Source organism: Podarcis liolepis, assembly GCF_965112155.1.
Source record: "Podarcis liolepis genome assembly, chromosome: 7".
In the NCBI taxonomy this organism is placed as follows: domain Eukaryota; kingdom Metazoa; phylum Chordata; class Lepidosauria; order Squamata; family Lacertidae; genus Podarcis; species Podarcis liolepis.
The window spans coordinates 51,300,242-51,327,326 of record NC_139561.1 but is presented as its reverse complement, the minus strand read 5'-3'; the positions used below and the strand labels follow the sequence as shown (position 1 = coordinate 51,327,326).

The 27,085-nt window shown below is 41.5% G+C and overlaps 1 protein-coding gene across 3 annotated transcripts in view; it reads left to right on the top strand.

Annotated features, from left to right (window-relative positions):
* MAF (MAF bZIP transcription factor) overlaps nt 1–27,085 on the top strand; it is a 245,765-nt gene that overhangs the window by 17,627 nt on the left and 201,053 nt on the right. For 2 of the 3 annotated variants that reach the window (XR_014528798.1, XR_014528799.1), the window contains exon 2: nt 1,700–1,761. Coding sequence is in view for 1 of the 3 variants with exons in the window: in XM_083515074.1 (XP_083371200.1) it covers nt 1,700–1,733 (34 nt within the window). In the remaining 2 variants the exon portion in view is untranslated. Of the gene's footprint in view, nt 1–1,699; nt 1,762–2,857; nt 2,877–27,085 lie in introns of those variants that run through there. The other variant, XM_083515074.1, reaches the window with a different exon arrangement.

Sequence of the window (27,085 nt, the reverse complement as noted above, 5' to 3'; positions counted from 1 at the left end):
AGAGGTCTATGTTGGGCTTTGATTTGATTGAGTCAGTTGTAATGCTAGGAGAGGGATGTCCTCTTTATAGTCTAAAGATAATAAAAGGATGCTGACCACAACACTTCTTGGATGCTCTTCAGGTGGGGTGGGGGTGGGAAAATTGAATACCTATCCCTTCCAAATGAATGCATTCATAATAGGATGGATTTGCCAGTTGGCATGAAAGCAGAGGTCATCTTGAGGAAAATGACACCTAAGGTCTAAAGGAGTCATCTGCTTTAAGAGATCCTGGGCAAGATGCCAAATATTGCATTTAAGAAGACGTATCCCCCAAGTTTTTTTGTTTTTTGTTTCGGTCCAAAAATAACACGGGAGGCAGGCAAAACAGGCATCTGGAAATGATCGTTATCCATCCACCCATTTGTTCATCCTCACATCGTCTCCCTGTTCGGAACGCATTTTAATATTCTACACTAGCAAGCTTGGGTGTTGGAAAGGATATATAAAAATAGAAGCCTTACTTTCAAAAATGGTATAGTGGACAATTTTTCTAAAGTGGAAATAAAATTTGGGTATCATATCTATCAGTTGTCTTTTTTCTTTTAATTTTTTTAAAGAGCTCTCAAGAAACAGGATTTATTTCTTGTCATGCTCTTATATACTCCAAAAATGGATTTATTCGCAGCTGGGCTAGCTTACAGTATTTTTTGCTGCTGTGTGCTTTTCCGTCACAGGCAGAGTTCATGAGGAAACATTGAATATATGATTATTTCAGGTACAACCCAGGATGTGCTTATTGCGGAGCAGTGACATTAATGGGATTACTCTGGGGTAAAACTGATTATGCATTGCAGTCACAAGCAATGCAGATGAGGTTATTCATGCTCAAATTTGCACCAGAGTTCCTTGTAAACTGTGTCCTTGTAAAGCTTCAGTCCTATAGGCGCTTACCTGGGAGTGAGCCTCGCAGGACTTACTCCTGAATAGACATGCATAGGATTTCACTGTAAAGAATGTATTTCTCTTCCTCTAAAATAATTAGATTTTTCAATAAATCCTGCCAGTTTGAGCTTATACAACATGAGAAATTCAAGGGGCAACAGTGTTTGCTGTTTGCTGTTACACTGCTATGTATGTACATCAATTCACTATTCTTTTGTTCATTTACAGTAACATAGCTAATTATTCTGATGAGTAGAAAATAAAAGAAATGCATTACGAAAAATTAAAGGCTACAATTCTATATTATCTAAGCTGGGAACAAGCCCCATTAAACTTAATGAGACTTACATCTGAGTAGACATGACGAAGGCTGCACCATAAAGGAACGTTAGCTCACAGCTTGGAGAGCAAGGTGTTTTGTTTTTGATTTAGCAATTTCCCCCTCCTTTCTTTCTAGTCCTTTTTCTATGGCTTTCCTATTACAGAATTGATAGGAAAATCAAAGGACAGAACTAGAAAATCCATTTCAGATAATGCTTAATATTATCAGTGCTCCTGCTTCAAACAATGGACTGAGATAAGGCTTGTGCATCAAAGACTGCAGTTGTAAATACACTTATTAGGGAGTAAATTCTATTGAACTTGCTTCCGAGTAAAACTATCAAGCATCAAGCTGCTCCTGATTTCTGCTTTATGTCGGACTAATAAAGCTTTATTTTTAAAAACACTTTTATTAACTATGTTTTTTTAAAAATATTTTTTTTTACTAAATTAGGTATCCAAGAGAATCTTCTACATCAGTGATGTGAAAATTCCTGTTATCTGGAGTCTGACAAGGTACAGTTTTATTTTATTTGCGTAGCTGGCTTCTGCTTTCTCCTCCTACAGCCAAGCTGTAGCATATTGTAAGAGAAGAAAAATTATTGACCACAACAGAAGTGTCCCTGTTGATTTCCCAAAGCTTTGTGGAAGCCGCTGTGTTTTGCGTAGTGGGGACTTTAATGGTGTCTCTTCTCCAATTTTCCTTTGGAACTCCTGCAACTCTTTTACTGAGTGCATGATCTTTTGCCGATGTTATTCTGTGTGTGTGTTTTGTATATGAGTGTGTTCCAAACTGCATCCAAGTGTGTGAATTGTGACAACTTTCCCTCCAATCCTATTGAGTATCCGTGATGCTCGGTTTATTTCTACCCCTTTTCTCAGTAAAGTATCCCCATCAGCACCAGTCCAGATACTAGTCATCTGTTGTTGCTGCTGTTGCACCCTGTGCTCGCTCTTTTCAAAGCATGAGGCAGGCTGTCCAAATGAAATGCAAGTAAGCAGGTGGAAGGGAGAGTGTATGAGATGTTTTCTGATTTTACTCTTTGATTCTTCACAGCATGCAATCCAGTTCCATTTCTCTGTTTACCTTGAAGAGGGCAGCTGCCCTTCTCCTTTGCAAGGGACAAGGTACACATTATGTTAGCCATGCAGATGTGCCTTTGAGTGCAGAAGTGTGTTTTGTTGTTTTTACATAAATGGCCAGAATGGGAGCTCAGATCTGGGTTGGAACCCTAGCACAGGAAGGGTAAGGGGCTCTAATCTCTTTCCCCACCAGCTGTGGTTTCAGTCCATATGGAGGGCCCTACATCTGTGATTTGCACAGGGGGATAATAACATTGGAGTAATAACTGCCAACCTAGCAGTTCGAAAGCACACCAGTGCAAGTAGATAAATAGGTACCACTCCGGTGGGAAGGTAAACAGCGTTTCTGTGCGCTGCTCTGGTTCTCCAGAAGCGGCTTAGTCATGCTGGCCACATGTACGCCAGCTCCCTTGGCCAATAAAACGAGATGAGCGCTGCAACCCCGGAGTCGGCCACGACTGGACCTAATGGTCAGGGGTCCCTTTACCTTTACCTAATAACTGTAAGTTTTTCCAAATCAATGTTGCAGGCATGAAGAGGAGGAGGAATTTGAACTAGGATTATAGTTGTGTGCGGAGCCGAAATCCTTTCTACCCCAAATGCAAGAATGCAGGTCTGAATTGCTTTTCCGCAGACCCTGAGGCAGTTTGTATGTAAAAGTGAAAACCAAAGCCCTGCCCTTAAAAGTGTACCTACTAAAGCTGCTTGAGGATTTTGATTTCTACGCAAACTGACCTGATATTCATCTCCCGGAATAACACACAGATTGGAATGTTACTATCCTTTGGATTTTGCAGTTCTCTGAATTTTGTGGTGCATTTCTTATCTAAAGAAATGCTCCAAAAGGCTTTACAAGTTGTGTATTTTAGAATAAAATACATGTAGAAATGTGTCTATTGAGATAAGATGCATATTTAAATATATATTTTATGTGATTTAATATGTATTTAAATACAAATTTTCATGCATTTTTTTTAAAAGGAAAAGAATTTAGAAACAGGATGGGATGGATTTATGAATAAAAATGTGCAAGATTACCATGGAACAAAAATAGACAAACCTGTCCACCCCAACAGCCATGTAGCTAACATAATGTGCAGTTTGGCTCTTAGTCCTTGCATAGGAAGTGCAGGGAATTTTTGGCACTCTAGATGTTGCTGAACTACAACTTTCATCAACTCCAGCAGACACGGTCTGTGGCCAGGGATGATGGGACTTGCAGTTCAACAACATTTGCAGGGCCCAAGTTTCCCTTCACCTGTTGCATAGGGAGATCTTGTTTCATTGTCTGATAGGAACTAGTTGCTGTCCAAGCACCTGACTTCCAGCCATGAACACAGGTTGGTGGTGGTGGAGTGTGGGGTGGAGAAGCATCTATCTTCCGCCTTACTCTTGTGCATCTAGTTGTTCATTTGAACACCTATCTGAGATAACAATTGCCCCTTTTTTGCAGTGTCTGTGTGTGTGTTTATTTGCATAATACCTTCAATATGTTTGGTGTTTTCAATTGTACAAAAATAGGTCTCTGCCCTGAGGAGCTTACAATTTGTAATTCAACACAGGTCAGATAAGTGAGGAAAAGAAGGGAGATGGAGGGAAAGAGGGACAGAAAATGCATTTATACCATCAAACTTCAATGCATATTCACAATTTCTGCTTTGTAAAGCACAGAACCATGTGAAGGGAAAAGAAGTGATAACGGGGAACAAGAAGCATGAGGACCAGTCCCTTGCACACACCTTCAGTTATTGCAGTGGGGTATCTCTGTGGCCAGCTCTGCTGAGTTACGATGCACTCAGGACATTTGGAGGTGGGTGGGGTTTATATCCTTATCTGCGGGTGATGTTTAATATCCTTGGACAAATGCACTCTTCCTTAACTTGTACTCCTCTGCATTTCTTACCTGACATGTCTGGGTTCTGTGGACAAGACTGAGCCCCATTAAATAAAATGGGTTTGTTTGTTTTGCTTTTGTTATTGGGGTAGAGGGTTCTAAACTTCAGTTTGTGACTTAGGGATGCTTCCTGGGACATAGCACAAGACCCTCTGATCTAGCATGCACATTGTTTTCAACCCCTTCTCTTTTTAAATTCATGTTGTTTGTGCCTTCCTTTCTCTGCACACTTTAGGATCAGAAATGCATGTGGATTGTGGGGGTTTTTTGGGGGTGGTGGTGGTGAGTGGCCTCACAATGAATTAGCTTTTCCAATTACCAATATCCCTGTATGTGCCTTGAATTATGCAATCTCTTACATTACTTAGGAATGCTGGCTGCCCTGCTCCTTTACTTGGTCAGTAAGATGCTACGTTTATATACAATACCATTGCTTTCTTACATTCCCCTAAACAAAATGGAATTACAATTATATTTGCCAGCAGGTTAATGGCATAGCAAAAATCTTGATGGTATGTTTAAAAGGACTTGCTTTGGAGCAGTGAGTTGACAGGTTGTGATTGGGGAGACATAATAGAAGTGGGTGGGCTTGCTGTCCTTATGCTTCAATGTATGCTGCCCCATTGTAGATACCCCATGCTTACAACAGGATATGCTGAGAAAAGACCAGGGTGGGGCACCTGATGCCTGGGGGCCATATGTGGCCCTCCAGGCATCTCTCTATGGCCCTTGGAACTCTCCCCAGGCCACTAGCCCTGCATGTTTTCATTTGGCTGGAAGATGCTCTCAAACTCTGATGCCTCTGGCTTCCCTAGAAGGAGGCTAAAGAGTGTGTGAGAGTGTGTGTAGAAACTAGCCTATTGTCCATAATTGTTGCTCCACCCACTTCTGCCTCTGACCCCGCCCACCACTGGCACCTGGCGCTCAGAAAGCTGCTCAAAAGGGAATGACCCTGGGCTGATAAGGTTCTCTACCCTGGCTGTATAGAGTGCTGGAATATTGACATAACTCAATTATCTCCTGTGAAGCGGTAATGTGTCATCTCACAGTAAAAATGTGAAAGAAATAAATGGTACGGAAGCAGCAGAGAATGTGCATTGCAGTTCACAGATGTTCACATATCATTGATTCAGGCTTGCAAAGAAGTCAATAAAAACTATTAACTATTCCTCCTGCCTTAGTATACTTATGGTGTAGTAAAGTGGATATGAGTGTTGATGCTTGGAACAGAGAGATTTGGGTTGCTAGCCCCACACTGCTGTCAACTTCAATAGGAGTCCCGGGGCCAGTCACCATCTCTCAGCATAAGCACAGTAGCAGAGTTTGGGCGATCCCAGCGCTTGGCTCAGATGTGCAAGCAGTTCTGTCTTCCATCCTTTGTGCAACCTGATAAACAAGCCAGGAAGTCTTAAGTGAACAGTAGTTTCCTGGTTTCACCAAAACCAAGAAACCACTGTCAGTAGCTTCACACCAAGCCTGGATATAAAGCCATGGCTTGACATTGGCTTCTTATCCTGCCTCGTTCCAAAGCTGTTAACTGTAATACCCCTTTCAGAAAAAAACTGGAAACAGTAGTTTCCACAGGAGAAATGGAGGTGTCATGTGCATTGCCACAATGCCTGTTCATATTTTGGATTGAGTCAAGATACCCTCATTCTTACCAGCTCAGTATATAATATATTTATGGAAGATTGGTGGTCTGAAGTCATGTTTGGTTTTTGGAGAGAGGGAACCTCTCTCCCAGCTGAGAAAGTGTTTCTGTGCCTGATTACCCACAGGTGATTCTCATGTCCATTTAGTACATGATTACTAGGAAGTACAGGTGTGCCTCCACAGCAGAAGGAGATGGTAGAGTTTTGAGCTGTTTGAAAGGGCTGCACTACTCCCTGTGTGAAAAGCACCCTGCAAGTAGAAGACTAGCAAAAAAGTGAGTGATAGAAGTGTTTTTCTGATATACTAGCTTTGTTGTGCCTTTTGTTGTTAATTTCCAGGGAAGGAGCCACCATTTATGTTTCCTACAGGGTCTTTGATACAACACTGCTGCATAGGATCTTGGGGAATTAAAGCAATGGCTTGCAGGCTTAGTTCACTGACATGGCAGGGTGGGCAAAGTAGGTATTCTGTCCCGCCCACTATGCCAATGAACTATGCCTACAAGCCACCGTTTTTAATTTCCTACAATCCTATGGAGCAGCGTTCTATCAAAGACACTGTAGGTGCTGGTGGGTCTGGGTGGGCCCTCAACAGTTGCCTCAGGACACTGGGTGGTGATGCCAAGCCTGACTACTTAGGCCAGATACGGGGAACATGATGGTGCTGAAGTACAACTCCCATTAGCCCCAGCAAGCACAGCCAAGAATGTTGGGAGTTGTAATTCAGCAATTTCTGGAGGGCCAAAGATTCCCTGCACCTGCCCTAAGTGTGTGTGTGTGCATGTGTAGCTGAGTTTTATGTCCAGTGGAACTGTGTTTAGGACTGTGGGCTTTGTCATTAGCAGAATGAGCATTTGTTTGAATGCACCTGATCTGCAGTAAAGCGTTTGTACTTTGCAGCTGGGGCTGCACAGTGATTCATGCTAGAAGAAAAGTGTGCAGTCTCAGTGCTCTTGCTCTGCTGCAATTAAATCTTTTTATTTAGCTTATTTTCAGTTCTCTGGTGTTTTGTCTTCGGGGAGCGAGAATCTGTAGAGTTAATGTGCACAGGCCTAACCTCTGGCTTTACAAAAACCAAACCTTCTGGGGACGAAAAAGAGAACCGAATCATTTCACTTCCTCCTAAATCCTGGATTTAGCAATTGCTGACCGATTGGTGTTGCAAAAGAGATTAGCACAAAAAACCGTGTAACTTTGAAACAAACAGATATTGGACTGAGGAAGAGTTAATGAACTTATGTGGTGAGGTTCAGATTGTGCTGACCCCTATGGTAATATTTCATATAAGGTTACTGTTGGGAGAGAAATCAAATTTCAGCTGTGAATATGATTGACAGGTGGAAGCGAGGGAGAGAGAGACATCTGGTCAGATGGGGAATTTGGGAAAGAGAAGGACAAGTGGGGGAAGTGTCGGTGTAATATTAGGAATAATAAGCGTAGATATGAAAAGCCCAATACTTATACTCTCCAGAGGCATGCTTAACTTTATTCTTAAACTACCAGTCTTGAACTTGTCCGACTAAACTGCCATAAAAAAAGAAAAAAAGGATGGAGTTGGATGGCCATGTTGCTTATTTTGTGTCTAATTTGACTTTGCTGGAAAAAGAAAACTGTGTCTCTTTGAGTAAGTAATGGCTGGCACGAAGCATCGAAAGATGAAAGATGAGCAAGGCAGTAAAAACCACTGGTTTTTAGCTGGAAAATATGAATGAAGCAAAATCAACCTTTCCTCTGTTTCATGAATGATATGTAGTGCATTGGAGACTCAGTGAGAGAGGGAGAATTTAATGCAGAGGTTGCAAAATAAATAATAGTAGTAAATATTTAGTCCGTCCCTGGTTCTATGATTGATTTATCTCTCCATTGTATGGAGTATTTTTGGAATTTGAAGGTCCGTAGATAATTAATAAATATGAACCTAACTGTAATATTGGTTTGGATTATATTGGCATGTTAATTGTAATTGGTACGGGCTAATTTCATACCTCCCCACCTCCTGGATTTTATTTTTAACCAAAGAGATACTATCTATGTGGGAAAGTGAACTGGTATTTTGGAATTCTGTATGTGTAGCGTGGATGTTGGACTGGGAAGAATAGTGGCAAGAGACTTAATCCTCTCCTAATGTTCCAGTTTCCTTTTTAAAAATGCAGGATTTTTATAGTTCATTTATGAATTAAAAAATACAAAAAATACAGAGAATATGTACAGAAAGATCATATTAATTAGGAAAAGTTTGTTCTGGAAACCTATTTCTTATGTAGAGGCATCTCTTTAATCTGTAATCTAATTTATTTAAAAAACCTTTTAGCTTTATGTGTGTCTATAATGCTGTTTCATTCCCCTCCTTTATCTTTTAGATATCTCTGAAATCTTTTGGATTTCAAAATGTCTGAAATCATTTGGTATCTATGAAATCTATATTCTATGGAGGTAGATTTCCAAAGAAAGAATGAACATGAGAGTCCGAGTAGAACTGAGGTACTACAAGCTTTTAGGATTGGTTATAGAGATAAAGTAAATCTCATTCCTAAACTTGAATTTCACCCCTCAGTATTATTTTCAATATAATTTTGCATCTTAATCTATTTTAGTTTTTCATTTGTGGGATTTTAGTTTGTAATAAAGTACACATTTCATCATTTATTATGAAAATTATTGTGCCAAAATATACTTTAAAATGAAAATGAACCTATCTAGAAATTAATACTTTACATAGTGTTATTCTAGCTTATGTCTACTCAGAAGCAAGTCCCATTGAATTCAATGGGGCTTATTCCAAGGTAAATGGGATTGGAATCGCTGCCTTTGGCAAGCAGCTGCAAGTGTCAATTTAAGCAGTGTGTAGGTTTCTTTTAGTATAAAAGCAACGCCTCTTTGGCATCTGTAAGGAATTTAAGATTATAGACTCAGTGTTCTCTTTGTGCTCCATATTTTTAAAGCTTTTTAAAGCTCTCACATACTCCAAAATGTATAGGGTCACATAAGCATCAGACACGCATATTAGTCTGTGTGCATATGTATAATTGCCGAAATCCAGTGGTTTTTTTCTTAGTAGGTGTCGCAGCACTGTAAAGTGTTGTGCATAGTGCACAAATGATGAGATCAAACCCCGTACTAGGTGGGTCTTATTGGAAGTCTGTGCAGAATTCTACCAAGCACAGGTGTATAGAGGAATCCCATGCAGTTTCAGAATGGATTTTTGTAGTTTCACTTCTGTGTTATCATGTTGTTGTGCATGCCAAGGTAGATGTAACACACAGAATCAGAGTGGCTGCTGACTGTACTATGCTGTTGCAATGCATATACATCCAGTTTTTATGTATGTATTTACCTACTTACATATTGTGTGACTACACGTCCACTTTGGAACCCCTGGCCCACCCATATTAGTCAGGTGCCTTCACTGCATTGTTTTTGGCATCTGCTAAAAAAGCTTTTTTCGTCCCAGCAAGCCTACTCAGGCATGTAATTTTAGCACACAAAGTAAGTATAACTGTTTTAAAATTATTGATTTAATTTTATATCCTAAGATGCTTATGTATTTTGTTTTTTATTGGTGTTTTGAATGGATATTTTAGGCCGTCTATTGCAAACCACCTAGAAGTCTTTTGTTCTTGTAAGCATTTTGTGGAACAAATAAACAATTGTCACTTTCTGTAAAAAATGTATCTAAGCAGCTTACAAACACAATACCAAGCATGTTGTCAATCATTAAAACTAAATATGCAGAAAGATTTCTAAAGGCCTTCATCCAACAAATGAATCCTACCCAACCTTACTAAAAGAACATGACCACAAGCAGGCCATAAATACAGCAGTATGATATAAGTAAAAGACTAAACAACATCAACCCAGGTCTGCTGGAATGGCTTAGCCTGGTGCCTAAAACCTCATAGAATTGGTGCCAGGTGTATTTCCATGGGTAAAGCATTTCACTTTGTTGAATGTTCTGCTCAGTTGGTAGAGCATGAGACTCTGAATCTTAGGGCTGTGGGTTCGAGCCTCACACTGGTCAAAATATTCCTGCTATTGTAGGGGGTTGGACTAGATGACCCTTGTGATCCCTTTCAGTTCTATAATTCTATGATTCTACTATAGTACATGATACTGTGCCTATATTTCATGGCTCAGGTTTGAGAGGGTCCTTGGTAGAATGCCAGCAGGCTCCCCCGCTGAACCACCATTAAAACTGCCCACATTGCCCTAGAGCAGGAGTGGGGAACCATTTTCACCTTGAGGGCCACATTTCCTTATGGACAACCTTCCAGAGGCCACATACCATTGCTGAGTATGTCCAGCCACAAACCACTCTCCAACTGCCTTCCAGGCAAAGCAGAAGGTATACAAGGGCACTCCTGGCAGGTAAAATAACTGGAAGAGGGCACAGAGGAAAGCCACTTAGGGACGTGGCTTGAGTGTGTGTCACCTGGGCAAAGTATCAAGGGCCAGATAGAGATGCTTAGAGGACCACATTTGGCCCCTGGCCTGCCCTAGAGCATTGCCACCTTGGGAGCATTGTGGGAAATGAGAATGGCCACGGGAACCAGCCGCTTTGTGAAAGGAGCCCAAGGCAGCCCTCAGCTGTAGGTCCTGTGCTAGGGTCTAGTCATGGTGCCCAATAATTGAATCGTTGTGAGTGGCTTTGGACATTAATTTTATTATTATATCTGGATCCTACATAATTTTCTTTTCTGTGTCTCCCTTTGGCTTACTCTGAAAATGAAAAGCCTTTGATTCAGAACATAACTGGTGGTTTTCCACACTGCCCTGGCCAAATTAGGACAACTGGCAATCCACATTTATTGACCAATAAGCTGGGTTTCTACATGGAAGGTTTTAAGTCAACATGACCCCTTTCTCTCCCTTTTACTATCTGTCTCAGGACTAGGCAATGAATTACTGAAACTGGCACAGGTAAAAATGAATTTCTTCCGCAAATGAAATGTGATTGGATTTTCTTTTTAGTGAGCTGGCAACCGGAAACTGATTTGGTAACACATCTCAGGTACACTATGGGAATGAAGGTAAAGCACTTTGACGTCACATAGTGAAAGCTATTACATAAATTAAATTTGTCATTCTTCTGTTTGTTTTATCTTGCTCTTGTGACCTAATGTTGTCACCGTGTGTGTATGTTAGGTGGGTGGGGTGGCAGATGCTGGTCTGCTTCCCAGAGCGAGCTGACAATAGTCCTGTCTTGCTTGTGCACAGTGATGTGGCTTTTCCAGGAAGATTGATAAGAATGCAAGGCGAGCCTTAAATAGTGCAACCTAGTGGATTGCTAGCTGCCTCTGAATTTGGCAGTAGCTTGGCACAAAGCAGGGATGAGGTGACAAGAGGGTACTCAGAATCCCCTTGCCGTACTTAAATCAAAATAGCTAACACCAACCAAAGTGCCCCCAGCTCGGGACCTGGGTGAGCATGTGGAGATCTTTGCCTGTGAAATGGATGCAGCAGCCTAAATGTCCCATTCCGTGTATATACAGGCAACTGAATCTTATTTCAATACAGTATGGCCGTATCTTGTGCTGGAGTTACATTCTGGGGATGGCAAGTATGCCACATAAATACATGTGTCCAAACCACCCCCCTCATGATCTTCCTTTGCTTCCAAGCAAGGCTCTCTGCCTTGCTTTCGGGGGCTCTGGGACCCTCTCAAACAGGATCTGGGAGGCTTTTGCGAGATCTCACAGGGCCATCCAAGTTCCCACGAGAGCCTCCCGGAGTCTGGTAAATGAAGCAGAGAGCTTCTAAGCTCTCTACCTCACATACAATTAATTTGCCAAATTTAAACTGGTCAGCTTTCTTTTCTGTCTTTTTAAATAATATTTTATAACAACTTTTCATAATACATTACAATTAAAAAAACCACACCTAATCTAAACCAAAATAAAAGCAAACGAAAGAAAGAAGAAAGAATAATGCAAAGTCCTCTCAGGTAAATCTTAAATCTTATCTTGCACATAAGCAGGTGGATTCTCCCAGCATTCACCTGGTAAGATGCGATCGAACTGTACCGCTGACCTGACGACATCATCTACTTTGCTTGATAGAGGCAGGCTACCTTAGGGCAGGCCGCACAGCACACTCAAAGCTCTGTCCTCCAGTGCCTCACTGCAATTTCCTGCCCCTCTCCCCCAGTATATGCTGCCTGAGGTGGCGCTCTCACTCAACCAAATGGTAGAGCCGGTCCTTGGACGTTTGCAGGCCTTGGTTTGCCCTTGAGGGCTCTGGACATTTCCCTCTCATGTTTGAGTAATGTCCTCTCCTCCTCCTTTGCTGTGGACAAATTTAGATCTTCCAAGTTCTCTGGATAACTTGCCTATTGTTTCATTGTAAATTATGCTGGAGAGAACAGGACGGTTAATAATGCTTTCAGTAACCACAGAGTTCAGTTAAATCATCTCCCTTCCTTTCATACAATAGTTGGGCTTTTCTCTGTTCCCCACTGCTGTGCTCATTCAGTCATACCTTTTGACTGTTTTTTTTCTTTTCTTGTATTTTGGCCTTGTGCTAAAAATATAACCTGACATCCAGCATCTCCCCCCCCCCAAAAAAAACCACTCACCCAGCTAAAAAGGTGCCCCTCTTATTCCTGGACTATAATGTCAGTTCCACCAGATCAAAGGCTGGGAACATAAAAGTCAAGATCTATTATTTATTTCGCAGTTTGCGTCAATGATGCTTTTTGCTTTCTCGTGATACTTGCTGATGTTTTTAATGCTGCGTGTGCTCCTCGAAAGCATTTGTCCCCTACAGACAATATACATATTAATGTAACCTATCAGTGCTTAACAAGCTTGGAGGAACCTTGCACATACCAGATAGGTTTATTTTCAAAAGGTTAGATTTTCAAGAAGAGCAAGATGGCCATCCCATTTTGAGTTGGTGATTATCTTGGCCTAAACACAAGAAATATTTGAGGTAGGGTTGAGATGCAGCCCAGTTTCTTTGCAGGATGGGAGACTACATCTACCCATCTGGTAATCTGCATTTTTGTAGATTATATAGTCTGAGAGTTAGGAAAGAATACCATGAAATTCATTTAAATTAAATAAAAAATCTGGTTCCCTGTATTGTTAATTGAACAGTTGTTTTTTAATTTGTTATAAATGGTGTGCCATAGTCTGACCACACCAGCACCATACATTTAAAACACACTTTAAGCACATGGCTCCCCCCCAAGAACCCTGGGAACTGTAGTCCCCCCCCCACAGAGCTATAATTCCCAGAACCCTCAACAAACTATTCTTCCCATGATTCTTTGGGGGAAGCCGTGTGCTTTAAATTGAGAGCATGGATGTGACCTAAATAAACCTCTCATTAGATCATCAGCAATTTGTAGTCCCTTGAAATTTTATTTGCAACCTTTTCAGCCTGTGACTTTTTCACATTTGCTGCTTCCTCGTGAAGACTCAGCAGAGGCCACCTCTGGCAGCAGTTTGTCACATCTGCAGCAGGGCTTGTTTCACCCAAGGGCCAAATTCTCTTCTGGTACCAGTGGTAGCTCAGGGCAAAAACAGGTGGAGCAGTATACAGTATATGAATGCCATCTTTTATTGTGTATTCAATGGGAGTCTTGAATGATTTTCAGAAAGGTATCCCTCCCCTCGCTGATTAAATGGAGTGATACTTTTTTTTAAAAAAAAAAACCCACACCCAAACTATTTGTTTATTTTAAAAAATACAAATGCAAATTACAGATGCATTCCCCATTATTTATTGCAGATTATGGGTAGTCTCCCCTATAATGGCACTTGAGGTAACTCAGGCACACGTCTGATCCCCGCTCTGGGTTTTATCCTGACAACAACCCTGTGAAGTAGGTTAAGCTAAGAGAAAGTGGATGCCTCAAGGTCACCCTAGTGGCTGAGAGGGGATTTGAACCCTGGTCTCTCGGGTCCTAGTCCAACTCCTAATCCCAAATGCTGAATCTGGGCCCAACTGTGTCCTGTTTTGTGTTAGGAGGGTTCTGGGAGAAAAGACCTTAGGAACATAGAAAGCTGTCTTATACTGAGCCCTCCTAGCTCTGGCAGTGGTTTCCTAAGGGGTCTCTCCTAGCCCTTCCTTGACATGGTAGGTAGGTTTTGCCTGCAAAATAGATGCTCTACCACTGAGTTTACAGCCCTTCCCTTTCGATAGATTTGTGTTTGTAAAGCTTCCCTGTCAAATGCGTACTCCAGTCAAGGAACCATTGGAGGGTGCCCAGATTCTTGTTGAGCTGAGGGGATTAATTTGCCCTCACCTTTTGAGCTCAGCTATTTGAGGGGAACACACGGCTTTTACTGTTTCCTTTAAAATGTAATTGGGATCAGGTTGATTACGCCTCTTCTTGTCTCTGACACCCCCTCCTTCTTCTTTGCTCCTTTGGGGACACTCCTGAAGAGCCTTTTACAATCAATGGTTGACCTCGTTAAGCAAAACCATAAAAGTGATTTCAGAGTTTGCATTGTTAAATAAGAGCGCACCCGAGAATAGCATGAAATTTGCAGCGGATCTAACCAAACAGAGCTAACAAGCAGGGCTATGTGTATTCCATACAATTCTATGCATATATATATTCCTCAGTGTTTCAAAATCCTGAATAAAATACCATCTTTTTCCTGCAATCAACCACAGTGGTGGTAGTTTATTTTCATATGCAAAATTAAGTATTCATTTATTAAACTCATTTATGCAACCATGTTATTTTTATGTTTTTATTTTTAGCTCAGTCTCCTCTCTGGGAATTATTCTTGCTTTTGACTCCCGTTCTCTCTCCAGATCCCCCCTCCCTCCCAACAAGGCAGTTCATTTAGAAAGAAATGTTTATGAGAAGAGCTTGTCAGTTGGCATTTTTACTGGTGCCCTAACCCAAAGGTAAAATATAAAGGCATGTCTTTTCCATGCTGGGTTGTTGTTACTAGAAGGGGTTCCTCCCTTGTTAGCTTGATAAATAATTTTACTAGCTAGAACCTGCTGAAATTTTATGCCGGCTGTCTATTTTCTACTTGCTGCAAATAAATCCCAGCACTTGGAGGGCTCTAAAACTCCAAACACATGGCAGCTCCTTATTTGGGTCCTGGTTGACTAAAATATTCATATATTTTTTTACTTTATTTTTTAGTTTATCTCAGAGGAGTATAGGAGGTTGTCCTATGCCAAGTTAGACCATTGGTGCATTTTTCTTGTTACTGTTACCATAGCCTGGCAGCAGCTCTTGGGGTTTAAAACAGGGGTCTCTCATGGAAATGGGACCTTTTGCGTGCAACGATTTAGGACTACACACGTAACACAGTGAGGTGGTTGATTGCTGAAGGTGCTGGAATGGACTTTACCACTTCAGAATGCAGGGAGGGTGGGTGAGGATGTCACATTTTTGAGGAAAACCCAGTTTAAAGAAATCCTGCATGCCAGGAATGACAGGAAGGTCCTTGAGTCATTTTTGTTTTTAACCCCCACCCCATCCCCAGTTGTGTTGCTATTCTATTTTCAAGGAGTGTTTTAACGTAGGGGAGCATCAAAAAAGTAACCGCCTCGGTCTGCAGTGTTGCAGCCCATTCTTCCAGCCCTCTCCTTTTCCTGCTGTATGTGTGAGTCTAGGCCTATGCTTGTTTATTTTGATCATTTATATACCACGTAGAACCACAATTTCTAAGCAATGATCAACAAGGATACAATAGACATTATATATAAATAAATAGAATATAATGCTTGAAACATACATCTTACACAAATATATATATATATATATATATATATATATATATATATATATGCTTTATTCTTTTCTGCTACTGTTGATTTTAATATTTTTGGAGTATTTGGAGTGGTTTGCCAACATTTCAATTTCCCCATAATTCCCTCGTTATACCTTAATTCTGAAGTATAATTTGGAGTCTTCAGCCTCAGTTTATGTGGCCAACAGTGTCTGCTACATTCTTATTCCAGTCAGAGTCTTTTCACTGTTATCCTGGCCTTTAAAAGTTCCCCCACTCACCATCCTTTTGGAAGGGGCCATGGTTTATTTGTAGCCTGTTTTTTGTTTTGTTTGTTTTGTTTAAATGGCAGGCTTCTGCCTTGGGTGTATAGCACACTAAAATCGGAAATAAATTACTTTCACTTCTTTTCAGAAAGTAGCTGCATTGGTTTAATGTACTTAAAAACAAACCCAAGGGTATAAAATTAGTGAGATTTTGTTTGTGGGTAGACCTACGTATGTTTGGGAATTCTGAGGTAGCCATCATGAGAACTTGAACCTAGGCAGTCATAATTCCAGATTAGTTAAAACTAGAACATTTCTTTGTCTGGTTCCACCAACCATCAGCTCAGGATCCATCTGAAGCCCCTGGACGGATTACTTCCCAGGGCACTTGGTACCCAACAGCAAAAGAAAAAGTTACCCACCTCTGTTCCTGGGTGTTATGGTAAATTTAAATTTTAAAATTTAAATTTAAAATGTCTGCTCCCAACCCCTTCAGAGAGCCCAATACAAGTGTAGGCGGTGGCCTGTGCTGCTGCTTCAGCAGATCTTGTGATGACGCCAGGCCTGAGGTTACGCTGCAACATTTGACAGAAGAAGAAGAAGAAGAAGAAGAAGAAGAAGAAGAAGAGGAGGAGGAGGAGGAGGAGGAGGAGGAGGAGGAGTTTGGATTTGATATCCTGCCTTTCACCTCCCCTTAAGGAGTCTCAAAGCGGCTCACAATCTCCTTTCCCTTCCTCCTCCACAACAAACACTCTGTGAGGTGAGTGAGGCTGAGAGACTTCAAAGAAGTGTGACTAGCCCAAGGTCACCCAGCAGCTGCATGTGGAGGAGCGGAGACGCGAACCCGGTTCCCCAGATTACGAGACTACCGCTCTTAACCACTACACCACACTGGCTCTCAAGTAAAACAAGCATGTTTTCATGTACTTACAACACCCCCATTCTCCCATCAAGGATCACTTGATCACTCCACAACCCACCCCAGTGAAGGCTGGTCCATTTGGGCTAATGGGAAATTGCCCTCCCTCCCTGCCTGCCTTCCTCCCTCTTCAAAGGCACAGTCTCTAGGCTTCCTCTTCCTTAGCCTCAGCTTTGCCTTGGTAGAACTCAGCAGGATGGAGGATGGGAGCAAAAGTAGAATTGGTTGGCTCTGCTCCCCCTAACATTGGTCTCCCTTCCTCCCAACCTACCAGTCCCATTGGACACCAAGAGGGTCATGGGGGTAGGGGCAGCCAGGTATACTTGCCCAAGACCTTGGAGAACTAAGGTGGGCTGTCTCCCCCCCCCCCCAGGACTGGCTGCTTTTTTGTTTGAGTTATAACTTTATTCTAAAAAGACTCCCCCTTCCCCAGGTGTCAGACAAGCTCTACTCAGGCCTGGGCACCAGCCACCACTGCTCTCCCCCTGTATGTGGCATTGCCACCTTTTCTAACCATCCTTTGCTGCTGTCCCTTTGACTGGATTGGTCACACTTTGGAGCGGGGGGTGGGATCTGGTATGGGCATCTGAAATACACTGCAGATCATGCTGCTCTTTAAGGCACAGCTCCAGGGCTGTTGAAAAGTTGGCAACCCTAGTGTAGATATTCATTTACTCTGAATCTAGGCTGTCATGCCCTGCTTTATAGAGCAGGGTGTGTTACTTAACTGGCTGCAGCACTTTGCATTTTACAGTTCGTTTACTAATACTGTACTGTGGAAGGAAAGTGAATCCTAGAAACAGTCTTAAAAAGGCATTTGTCTAAAGGAAAAATATTAATCAGGGGCAGGAATACACTGCAAGCAGGAAAGAGGGATTCTGGCAATTAGGGGCCGTTGAAGGTCATTCTTCTTCCACAATCTCTGCCTTGTTTATTTAGTAACAAGTAGCTTGGGGTTAAGGATGGGCAGATCTCCACTTTAGGCTATTCTCAGTTTCTCATTTTTTCTAGCCATGGTTTGCCACATTTCCACAGCAGCTTGTGTTATTTTTTAAAAGTCCTCACAAAATTCACCATGATTTGAGTGTGCATCTCTCCTAATTTACCAATTTTGCCTGATATTCATTTTTGCAAGCCATTTCCCTTAATAATAATAATAATAATAATTAATAATAATAATATCTTTATTGTCATTGCCCCCTTCGGGGACAACGAAATTACTTGACTGCTCCATAAAAACACTAATTAAACAATACAGTATAATACAGCAAGGGAGATTAGATGACTTTCAAAGTCTGGGCTTCCCATTCAGGGCCGAGATCGCTCTGGAGAAGAAGCTGTTCTTAAGACGGCTCGTTCTTGTCTTCATCGTCCTGTATCTCCGTCCCGACGGCAAGAGCTCGAAGAGACAGTGACCAGGATGCGATGGATCTTTTACTATGTCCAGTGCCTTCCTATGGCACCTTATGGCATAAATCTGCTAAGGTGGAGAGTGGGCAGCCAACAATGCTCTCTGCTGCCTTAACAACCCTGCACAACCCCATCCTGTCCTGGATAGTCCCACCAGTCTGTTCACTGTATGCTCTTTTTCCAAAAATGCAAATTTATGTACATCTCTTTTGGTTGGGGAACTGTATCACAAAATTCAAAGAAGCACAAATTTTGAAAAATAGCTCTTTTGCAGCTTGGATATCGTTTTGAGAAGTGTGAAGCAGGTTGTTTTGCATTAAAATGAGAACCAAAATTGAATCTCTCCCCCATCCCTAAATCCTAGTCGCATGCACACAGCAAGGCTTTTGTTTTGTTTTTTACAAATGCAATTAGAGAAGCAGCCAAATGACAGCTGTTGGAAGTGTTAAATTAGGCCAAGGACTCCAAGTAGCAAAGTTTGGTTATATTACATAATTTATTGGAACGCAGCATAGCTGTGTTAGAAAGTGGAATGACTGATAGGGAACAAAAGGCTGTGTTTGTATTCTAAGGAAACATTCGTGACTTCAAGGTGGGGGCGAGCAATTGGCAGGTAGAAAGGGGTGGCTCTCTAAAATATATGCTATTATAGAGAAGTTTCCAGATGTGCTCTCCCAAACCGACATTCCCAACATGTCTCAGCGATATCTACACTGCCTTGGTCATGACCACAGAATGGAAGATGGAAGGACGTGCTGGCTGGCAACATAAATCCCACTGTGTGGGAATCCCTTGCAGATGACTTCAGAGCCTGGAGACAATCAGTCAGGTCCTACATCCATAGCAGTGACTAGAGGAGGAATGACCGCTGGGCAGAGCACAGAGAGATTTAGGGAAATGTGGCCACTTCAACTACACTGAGCTGAGAGAGCGCCGCAACAATGGAAAGCAAGAGGTGTGGGGCACCGAATTAGGGCATCACACAGGGCACCACTGAAATGTTAAGGCAGAAAGCCTGCCAGTCCTGAAGTTTCCCAAGTGGGTCTTAGAATAGATGCTATTTCCTTGCCTTCCTCACATGGTTGATGTAAGGATCAATTCAATCCTGTTCTGAGATCCTTGAAACCAGGGGAAAATAATGCAATGAACAGTAGCCCTAGAAAATCCCCAGGGAACACCTGATGCTGTAGCATTACTTGGAGCTAAGCTAACCCACCAACCCATCACACAGGCCCTATTCCAGGATGCTCCATTACATTATCCTCTCCCCCATCAGAGTCTTTCATGGTTACTTGGCATGCTCAGCTATTTAAAAAATGGCCTATGGTGATAACATTTATTAAGGTTAGGAAAGGCTAACAGTCACATGTGCTTTTAGAAAAAGTGAGTATTTTTATAATTAGGGATGAAAGGATCTGTCAGTTTCAAGACTTTGTTTCTCATTTTTCCGGTACTTTGCAGTTCTACAGCAATTTGTGATTTAATTAAAAAAAAACAACCATGAAAATTCAACAGCATTTTTGTATGCAGTTTTGACTAATGTACATATTTTTACAATCAATTTCCCCACGTTTATGAACATTGGTTGAAGAACTGCATTACAAAATTTGGAAAAGTGCAAATTTTGCAGGCTGGTTGTGTTTCGGTTCTCATACTGGTTTGGAAAGTGTGAATTGGTTAGATTTGCCTTTAAATGCAAACTGAATTGAATTTATTCCCATCACTGTTCATAATCTACTTGCTCTCTGATTGCCCAGGATCCAGTAGGTCCTTTTTTTACTACACTGGGAGTAATTTGATATTTATATTTTATTATATGCAATTCATACTTACTTTTTATGTATTTGCTGTTTGGTTTTACTCACTTTGTAATGATAAAATTTAATTTTTAAAAGCTGTCTGTGTGTATATATATGTCCGCCAGTCAGCCAGCCATGCCAGCTTCCAGGATACTTTATTTCATCCCCTATCCCAACAATGGATAGTTAACATTCTCTGACCATGGAGCATGCTCAGTTCTTATTGGCCTGCTTGGTGGTCCACCCACTGCCCACACACTTCGGTTCAATAAGTATTTTTTAAAAAAATACTTCTGCAAACCTTGGAGTTACCCTGAGCTTGTTGGTACTTTCCTCTTCTGCATGGATGATGCCATTTTGTCTACATGAAGTTCCACGGTTGGATAATGAGTTTGCTATTAGTACAGGAGACAGATGGAAGCTCCATCTACCTAAATGCACTTTTGAATCCCAAAGATGGTGCTGCTTAGGTTCTGTCAGTCAGTCGAGTCACTCCAGGCGGCAGCATCATCCCCATTGAAGCCACCACGAGAGGCCTATTTGAGGGATCTTTGAACCCTTCAGGCGGCTACTTTGATGGTGCACTTAAGCCAGATATGGTGGTTGCCCATGCATGAATGATGGTGGTTCTAAAAGCCTAACCATCGTTGTGGTGTTCATAAGCTGTCATTCCCTGTAGTGACGATGACAGCTGGCAATGCGTGTGAACTCTTTGCTGATGACATCTATCCTTAAAAGAAGAGAGGGTTGGGGAAGGAGGGGGAGGAGAAGTTCTGGCATTCTGGGCTTATTTCCTCCATATGACTTCCACATTCTTTTTTTTGGGGGGGGGTGTCACAACTAAGACCTGGTGAAACACACAAACCCCCGTTCAATATTGTTTCAGCTCTGAATTTAATAGGTGGCTGTAGGTAAGCTGTTCTCCCTGTGCTTCAGGCCCCTACTTGCAAAGTGGGGCTAATAATTATACTGAACTTACAGGTTTGGAACGAAGCATCTTGAGCAGTCTAATGTGCTTATAAATGCTAAATATTCTGAGTATAGTGTACTGTACTGTTGCAAAACAGTGACAAAAACCCCAGCAAGAATCAGCTTGCTTGCTTGTTTATTTATTTAGGCAGACATTAAAAAGGGGTTTTCTCTTGTTATGTGTCTGCTTCTGTATCCCTTCCCCAAGCTGGATATATCCATGTCAGAAAATATGTAAATAGTTTTAGGTAAGCATGTCATTTCTTTATTCCATCACTATTTTTTTAATTGGAGAAGGAGCATATCATCATCTTATTATCGTGCACCCTCTAAATGGAGGTGGACAATCACAGGGTGATTGCAGATCAGTCTTTATTTGAGCACAAAGGTCAACACCATTTATTAAAGTTGTATATAATCACTTTTCCTATTTAACTGTCTCAAATCACCTCTGGCTGTATTATTCAATAATGAGAGGGGAAGAGACCTCTCAAGCGAAGGCATTATTCTAGAGAACTGAAGATAAGCTCTCTCTAAAGTTCCTATTAAAGCCACTTATGGAAAATGTTTTGTTTTACCAGGAGATGTGTACTAGCAATGGTGAAATTTGCAATATCGTCCACACTTCCGCTTGTCCCACCACTTTCCCCTAGGGAAATCTGCTCTTTACTACTGAATCGGAGCAAACATCAGTTTGGTTTTCTGTGGAACAGATCAAGCCAATGTGGACGATCCCTCAGTTGTCTTAAGATGGTTAGAGTTTCCCAAAAGTCTGAGGCTGGCACACATTAAGTAGGCTAGGCAGGAACATTTAGCAGAGGAGAGTGATCCAGTAGTCATACATTCTGCAGCATGAGAGAGAATGAAACTTCTGAAAAAATGCACCAGTCTTTGTGTGTGTTTGTTCACTATTGGAAGTACTATTACACCCCTAAAATGGCTACTCTAGCACTGTCACATGGAAGGCTGAGTAGTCCCTGCACTTAGGACCATAGGAAGAAGTTTATATCAGATTGCAGTATTAGTCCAGCACCGTGTTGACCCAGGGTGGTATTCAACCAACCTGTCCTGTCAGTGAAAGGATTTCCACTTGTGCAATAGGACTTTCCCTCCCTCTTCTCCCTTGTGCCCCCCCAAATCTGCTCCAGAGGCTTGGGAGATCCCCTGAAACAAATTTAGCAGGTGCGCAGGGGGAGAAGAGACTGTTCCTTTGTGCAAGCAGAAATCCTTGCACTGATGAAATGTTCACTTAGTGTTGTACTGGATTCCACCCTTGGACTGGCAATGGTTTTTTGGCTGTTGATGGAAAACAAGCCTGCCTGCCTTTGCCCTAAAGGAAAGTTTGGAACCTTTGGTGGTTCTGTGGCCAGGCGAATGTGGTTTGAAACTGAGATATCCTGCAAATATCCAACACGTTAAGTTGTCCTTTGCTGAATTGAGCAATTGGTCTTGTCACATCCAGGAAGATGGTACCAAAGCAGTGCAGTGGAGAGTTCTGTGTGTGTGTTTGCATGTTTGGTCGTTATGTGGGGGATTGTGGGTGAACCAGCAGTGAGTGTGTGGAGGTGATGTTTGAGTGACCCAGTGCCTCCAAACATCTAGCATCTTGGTACGCACAGAACCAGCGTGTGCAGGCTAGTTCTGGACTCCAAAATGGGAGAATTTCACATTTTTAGGATTTGTTATTGACTTTACTTATTGTGCTTGATGTGTAGCCATTTGATGGCATGTGTTCTTTTGGGAGGTGTAGTCAATTACTGACTATTTTTCAATGCCTTATTCTTGACAAATCAACATAGTTGCACTCTGATTTTGCATCTTGGGAGAAGGGGACCTGAACTAAGTCACTCCTGCTGTGACTTGAGCCAGGAGATGAAATTAGAGCTTCAGTAACATCATGGGTAAAATGTGTGTGTTACTCTCTTGGCTCCCTAAAGAAATCAGAGTACAGCAACTGGATTATGTTGAGAAATGGGGGTGGGGAGAAGCCATATTGTCGCCTTCTTGAGAGCCATTCATTTTGCTTTCCGGTATGATTAATGAATTAAAGATACAGTATATTTATTTTATAGCCTGATTATCTTTGTGTAATAAATCTAAACACCAGTGTCTGCCAATACAGAAAAGCTAGCATATTTTTTCTTCTCTTTTAAAAAGGACTACAAGCCAAGTCGAACTTCTTATCTTTCAAGTTAAAAAAAAGATATATTTTTGCCATTATATTATTGTTCCCCTCGAAATCCAAACCACAGAGAAATAAATTGTTCAAAGGGATAGCAGTAAAATGTTAAACTCTACAGAACGTTTTGCTTTTGCTATGCTTGCAAATGAGTGTCTCATTATTGAAATAGTATTCCACTGAGAGATAATTGAAGTAAAGCATTTACTTCACCTAATTTCCCCCTGATATTTATGTTTTATATTTTAAAATGGGAGACGGTGAAGAACAAAGAGATTGCATTTCCTTAAATATTTCCTACAAAGAGAACTATAGTGGACTTACAATGCCATCATATGCATGTCTACTTAGAATAAGTCTTGCACAATTAGATTTGTAGGATTTACTGCCAGGTAAGTCTGCATAGTATTGCAGCCTCAGAGTGGAGAGATCTACTTTCAGATGTATTTATAGTTATTTAATAGACTCATTTTCCAGAAAACAATGGCCTGGTTTTCATGTAATGCCAAGTCAAACCATAACTTAGTGCAACTGTGTACATTTGTGGAGAGAAGACTGTGGGCACTTTGCTTCTCGGATCCAGCCACTGCTGCAATGTTGTGAGCTATGTCATGGTTTGGCTTAGTGTGTTATGGTTTGTCTTGCTCTAGCGGTTTGTTCTTGGGTTACAGGAGGAGACAAAGCCCAAGCCCAAGTTCAGACAACACGCCAAGCCAAAATATAGCAGGAGCAAAACAGCTGCCATCTCCTCTTTGTGAGGAGGCGCCCAAATCATTTTGCTGCCTGAGACAAAGAACAATATGTCCCCACACCCCATTCAGCTCAATACTCGCAATGAGACAGTGATTTCTGCTCCTAGGGGAGAAGACTCAAGCAGGCCGTGGGATGCCCAACTCTGTCCTCCATCCAGGTCCAGCCCTGCCATTAGGCGGAGTGAGGCAGCAGCCTCAGGCAGCTCATTTTGGGGTGCCATGATTTGTGGTTGGTTTATTTAAAAAAAATGTTGCATTTTTACCACCAGGAAGTGGGAGAGGTTCTTGTGGGTGATTGCATTTCGTCTCAAGGTGTAAAATAACTTGGATACAACAGAAACTGAATGGGAGTGTGCCATTTGCTGCTCTGTCTCAGGCAGCAAAAGGTCTTGGGCAAGTCCTGCCTGTAAGACACAGTTGTTGGCTCATTGCTCCACCAGGCTGCTGCCCCCACCATCAGCATCTGCTACCTGAAGCGGCTGCCTCCATCTGCCTAATGCTAGGAATGCAAACTTGCTGATTCCCCCCCCCCCCCCGCAGTGACAGCTACTAGATAATAGGGCCTGTTCTGTCTACATTGGGACACTTGAAGCAAAGTTTGGTTTCTTGCCCCATCTCTGGTGTCTGTGTTTCTTCACATTGGAAAAGTCATTTTTTCTCTCTCCAGCACTGCAGGGAGAATGCGGGCAATCTGTTTATTTTTGAAACCTTTTCCCCTGCATTCAAATCCCTGGACTGTGTGACTCTTGGCTATTTTTTCCTTTCTTCTTTTAAGCCAATGTGATTCAAAGGATAACTCTTTTTCCCTTCGCTTTCTGAATATGAATTACTTCTTTCAAAAATGACACTACTTGGCACAATCAAGCGCATTTTTTAAAATAAAAAAAATCATATAAAAATCACTACAGATCTTGGGCCAGCTTTCAAGAGTTTGCTCCTTTCCCGGCTTACATTAGATCTTTTGAGATGGAGGTAACTGGGCATTTTTATTTTCCAGTGACAAGAAATATTCTGCAATCAGATAGGCATATTTGGAATGAATGCTCCCTGTTTTTAATTGCAATACTTCTTAACATCCTAATTAAGAACTGACGCCTGCCACTGATTTAATGAGGAGGCAGCCATTTAGGGTTTTTTAAAAAAGTAAATTAAAGCAAATTTCTCTTGTGACAAGTCAATAAAACAATAGAAAAACATGGTGTCTTATTCTCTCCCCCCCCAAATGTATCTCTTTTTCTCAAGCAGTCAACATCTGTTCCTTGTTTCAGTTGTAGATGTTAATGCTTGCTGCCCCATGACAGGTAAACTGTAGAGGAACCTGAAGACAGTGTCGCTTTTCATTAGTCGATCATTTCCAGTCCCCTAGGCCACCAGGGCTGTGGCTCATCAGACAAAGTTTTGCTGTGCCGTCGCCTCCAATATCTGCCAGGTGAGAATAGGCACACATGTTTTACATGATGTAAGACCAGCGCTTAATTTCTAAAACTGGAGTTACCTTGGCTGAAGACTGACCTGGTGCTGTCTCATGCCCTATTCAGTATTGGGAAATAAATTTATATAATGTTGTTTCTAAGTGTTGAGCAAAGGGATTTTATTTATTAAGTTTCTATTCTGCCCTTCATCTGAAGATCATTGGGCAGTTTACAATATAGAAACACAAAAATGCATAGCATAATAACCAACCACCACCACCACAATACCCTCACAGTATAAAAAGCCATAGATTGTTTAATTAGCCAAAAGCCTGGGAGAAGAGGAATATTGTTATATTCACCATTACACCAGTTAAAAACAACCATAATATTAGTAATGGAATGCAAGTAAAAATGTGATAAGAAAAGCAATCCTCACATTCTCTGCCTGAATATTGTTTTGTATTTTGCGAATAGCAAACCTAGGGGCTGCATTTAATTAACTGAAAATGTTGACAGCTCATTTGATAAGCTTTTTGAGCTGCAAACGAAATTGGTTTCCCACTTCTCACTTGACTGGTGTCTAATGTGGTCTCCTTTAACCTATCAACTGTCCAGCTGCTGAAAGCACCTAAGCCAAAGTATCTTAACATATGGAACTAGTCTGGCTTCAGTTATCCATGCTTTTTATTTATTATTTTATTTACTACCCATTTTGTGTTCTCATATTGTGTTTTTTATGTTGTGAACTACCCCGTGATCTTAGGATGAAGGGTGGTATACAAATTAAATAAACAAACAATAGACTATAGCCCTGCATTTTTAAGATGGTCTGGAATGTCCTCTTCCAGGAGGCTTGCCTGGTGCCTATGCTGAGGCCACTCCAGTGTCTGGTGAAGACCCTTCTGTTTTTTCAGCTTTTTAAACTTAAACAAGATGAACCTGAAACAACAAGAAAAAGTTTTTGCACGCAGTGCTCCTCTTCAGGGTTACAGCCAGCCATTGTGTCTTCCTAGAGAATCCTTTCCTTCCCTAGTTTTCTGCCTCCTCACTCCCACAGCCCAAGTTGCTTCCTCTCTCAGCATGCTCAGTTGTCTTTGGGCTGTTCTGTCCTTGAGAGTTTTTCTCTGCAGTTTTGTTGTTGTTGTTCTTGTGCCTGCAAACGTTGTGATACTCCCCTCTTGTCTGTGGATGGTGCCATTTTGGCTACACAAGGACCAGCACTCACTGAATTAAGTTTGCTATTGGTATACAAGAATGGCCTTAGTTTGATACTGTTCCTTGAGGTCATAGTTCTTATGCATTTGTTTTTGTTGCATGTTTTGTCTACGTTACGTTATTTTAACACGTGGAAACTGCTCTGGGAGTAATGTTGAAGGATGGGAGGAATGGCTGGATAATAAAACTGCCTTCCTCTGTAAGGCCATCGATATTGTCCACTCTATCAGTGTGTCCCCAGGTTTGCTTGAATTTGGGACCTTGTGCATGCAAAATAAGGGTTCCTCTGTTCCTTCAAAATAGAAGAAAGAATACAGCAAGATAAAAGCAAAAGGGAATAATATTGGTAATAGGGCTGTCATTATCACGGCGTAGCATCTTGGACAGCGCACCTGTGCTTTATGTGCATGTTCTATGATGAAGTATCATGGTCTCGGGGAAAATGAAACTAGATTTAATTTTTTTAAAAAAACACACACAAAAATCTCAATGTGCCCAGCTCAAATTGCATTTAAACTGATGCAGAGGAACAAACTGTGATTTATTTATTTTGATCTGTTTCTGGGGATTTATGAATGTCCGGGTG